This window comes from Aplysia californica, unplaced genomic scaffold (assembly GCF_000002075.1).
Source record: "Aplysia californica isolate F4 #8 unplaced genomic scaffold, AplCal3.0 scaffold01048, whole genome shotgun sequence".
In the NCBI taxonomy this organism is placed as follows: domain Eukaryota; kingdom Metazoa; phylum Mollusca; class Gastropoda; order Aplysiida; family Aplysiidae; genus Aplysia; species Aplysia californica.
Window position 1 is genome coordinate 188,417 of NW_004798318.1, and position 2,894 is coordinate 191,310.

Sequence of the window (2,894 nt, forward strand, 5' to 3'; positions counted from 1 at the left end):
TATTATTATTATTATTATTATTATTATTATTCTACGTTTGTGTTTGTGTTCACACACCATTATGTTGGACAACACACAACTAAGTCTACATCATCCTTGTCCATTGTTCCAGGAAGCAACATCACTGCTTTCCGGACACAACCATTGATGCTCCGTTGTTCTCTCCAAAATGTCGCCGAGGGTCTTTCCACTGACTGTGCCAGTGCATATCTGGTTGAACGTTCTTCTAATCGTTCCTCCAAGGATGCCAGATTTTCCGCTTCCTTTCTGTACTACCAAAAGCATCATCCTCTCCACGGCAGTTCTGGCCTCTGCCTCCCTATCTTCCTCCCCAATCAGTTGGCGAGAGAAACATTTCAGGATCTCCACCGTATCTGGTTGAGCCGTGCTGTCAACTGAGGTGGCCTCACCAGCCAGTCTGTCGGCTTTTTACATCCAGCCTAGGCTACATCAAGATGTACCCAGCACAACCCCGCACGAGCACAGAACGGAAGTCCCCGAAAGTCTGGGTTCAGAGACAGCAGCACTGTGTCAAGCCCACACTCTTGTGTGTCAACGCTTCCTCCTACACTGGGGAGATGTTTCTGCTACCAGAGAACATGATCTCATCTCTAACTCTAAGATATCTGTGTTGACAGCTGAGAAGCGGAGTCGGTCAGTCCATAGCGCACCAGTCTCCTAAGGTAAACTACATCTACATCCTAAAATCGATGAACATCTTTTCTTGTTGCAGTGAACTTACTTTAGACTGGGAGTGAAGATGTGGATTTTTAGTAACTTTTCAGATTGACTGATGGACCAGAAGGGCACTTTATTCAGACTTCGTTGCTTGAGTCAATAGTAGAACATTCTCTAGATTTCCCTGACAATTATTGTTTTCCGCAAGTCTCTTCCCTATCTGCCATTTTTTACAAAAATAAAATAAACCAGAAACATCCTTTGATTCTTTTCAACGATGGGAAATCGAAGAGTCCAAGTTGAGATTATTTAACCAAGTCCGAATAAATTATAAACCTTTGACATCTTGAATTTTTAAAAATCTTTGGTTGAGTTTGAATAACAGTTTTTTTTTAGGGTAGACTAGATCTACTTATAACACAAAAAGTCACAGCATTATTGTCAGTACCAAAAATGAAAGATGTGACTAAAGAGGAACATGGCAGAGAAAAGATAGGGAGATAAGGACTATAAATGGGTGTTGGTAAAGAACGGGCAAACCACATCAGAACATATGCCAACCATCTACAGACATCTTTTCTTGTTGCAGTGAAGCTTAGAAAGAGGAGAGGGTAGAAGTTTTGATTTTCAAACTATTGGTTGTTGAAACTGATGTGGAATATAGAGGCATACTAGAATCTAGATCTACGTATCGTCACAGGTCACTACCCCAGAATTACAAAGTTCTGTCTGAAATGTTTCGCCGTTTTGAATTACTAAGACCATGAGACCAGAAATCAAATGTGCCATCTGTTCTATCAAAATCGTAAGATTATTCCGAGGCCATATCAAGATATTCAAAGAGGTGCATTCGGAAAAAGCTTGACATGATGTTAAACTTAATTATTTAAAAGTCAAATTTCTCCAAACTATGTACTGAGCAGATAGAACTGTGTACATCTAGAGTAGTGAAAGTGGTGACGTTTCTGTGGTGTGCGATCAGGATGTGGATTGTGTCCCCGTGGGCCAGTGCAGTGTGGTCGATGTTGTTGTAGCCAAAGAGCCAACATTCAGGCCAATAACGATGCACTACACTTTAATAAGGCTTGAAATACAGAGCAGTGTAAAGGGAGGGGGGGGGGACAGCTGGGTTGTGATTCTGAGCATTCTCCTAACTTAAGTACCACATTGCAGGGACCTCCTGTCTACTCTGGGTACACTACACTACACAGGTGTACAAACACGACATGACACACACATCTGAATGTTGCCAGGTGTACAAACACGACATGACACACACATCTGAATGTTGCCAGGTCTACAAACACGACATGACACACACATCTGAATGTTGCCAGGTGTACAAACACGACGTGACACACACATCTGAATGTTGCCAGGTGTACAAACACGACGTGACACACACACATCTGAATGTTGCTGAGGCAGAGATGACCATCTGTGATGGCGTCACGACCCTCCCTTCCCTCTGGCCTCTGGGCGTGGTTTCTGGTGTCGCTACTGGCGCCTTCCTGCCGCCCTGTGTGAGTTTTTGGTCACGTGTCTTTGTTTTTTGTTAAAGGTACCGAATGTCGTTAGTGAGTGTTAAAAAAATGAATTTTTAAAATATTTGGAGTGATTTTATTTTGGTCAGAATACAACGTTTTATGTTACTGTTGTATGTTGTATTGTAGTGTAAAGCGCTCAGAGCCTGTGCGCTTTAATCGTGGTTGAGTGCTATATAAATGCCATTTATTATTGTTATTATTATTAAAATGTGCATCATAATGTTAGTTTGACCTATAGTAAATGTTACTGAGTGGTTGGTTGGCGGGTGCTCTGCTATTGTTTGCTTCTTCTTTCCTATCAAACATCTATAGTTCTTATCTCTCCTGTTTCTCTTCTGTGTATGTTACTCTCTAGTAACACCCCCCCCCCACCCCTCATCATCGGCACTTACATTGTCTATTTGTGTTGCCTGTGCAATAAACTCTCACTGACATTAAACAAATTAAAACGTCACTGAAAGTTTTCTCTATCTTTTATGAGTCAGAACAAAAGACAAACAAAAGTTTGCTGCCGTGAGTGAACGACGATGTGTTTGACAATGCTAGTGGCGAGAATAACGTAGATGTGAAAACCCTACTGGTATCCTCTATCGCTGTTTTTGCTCAGTGAGCTACTCTTGTTCCATCGGCGCTCCATTAGCTGAATTTCACCTGCTTTCTCTCCCCCCC

The 2,894-nt window shown here is 42.0% G+C and overlaps 1 protein-coding gene across 1 annotated transcript in view; it reads left to right on the plus strand.

The window, feature by feature from the left end:
- Positions 1-334: 334 nt before the first annotated feature.
- The window catches only part of LOC101860459, a gene marked incomplete at its 3' end in the record, with an annotated part of 23,087 nt that continues 20,527 nt past the window's right edge, over positions 335-2,894 (plus strand). Inside the window, 2 exon segments of the mRNA XM_005111364.3 lie at positions 335-683; positions 2,058-2,201. Coding sequence (XP_005111421.2) covers positions 2,122-2,201 — 80 coding nt within the window.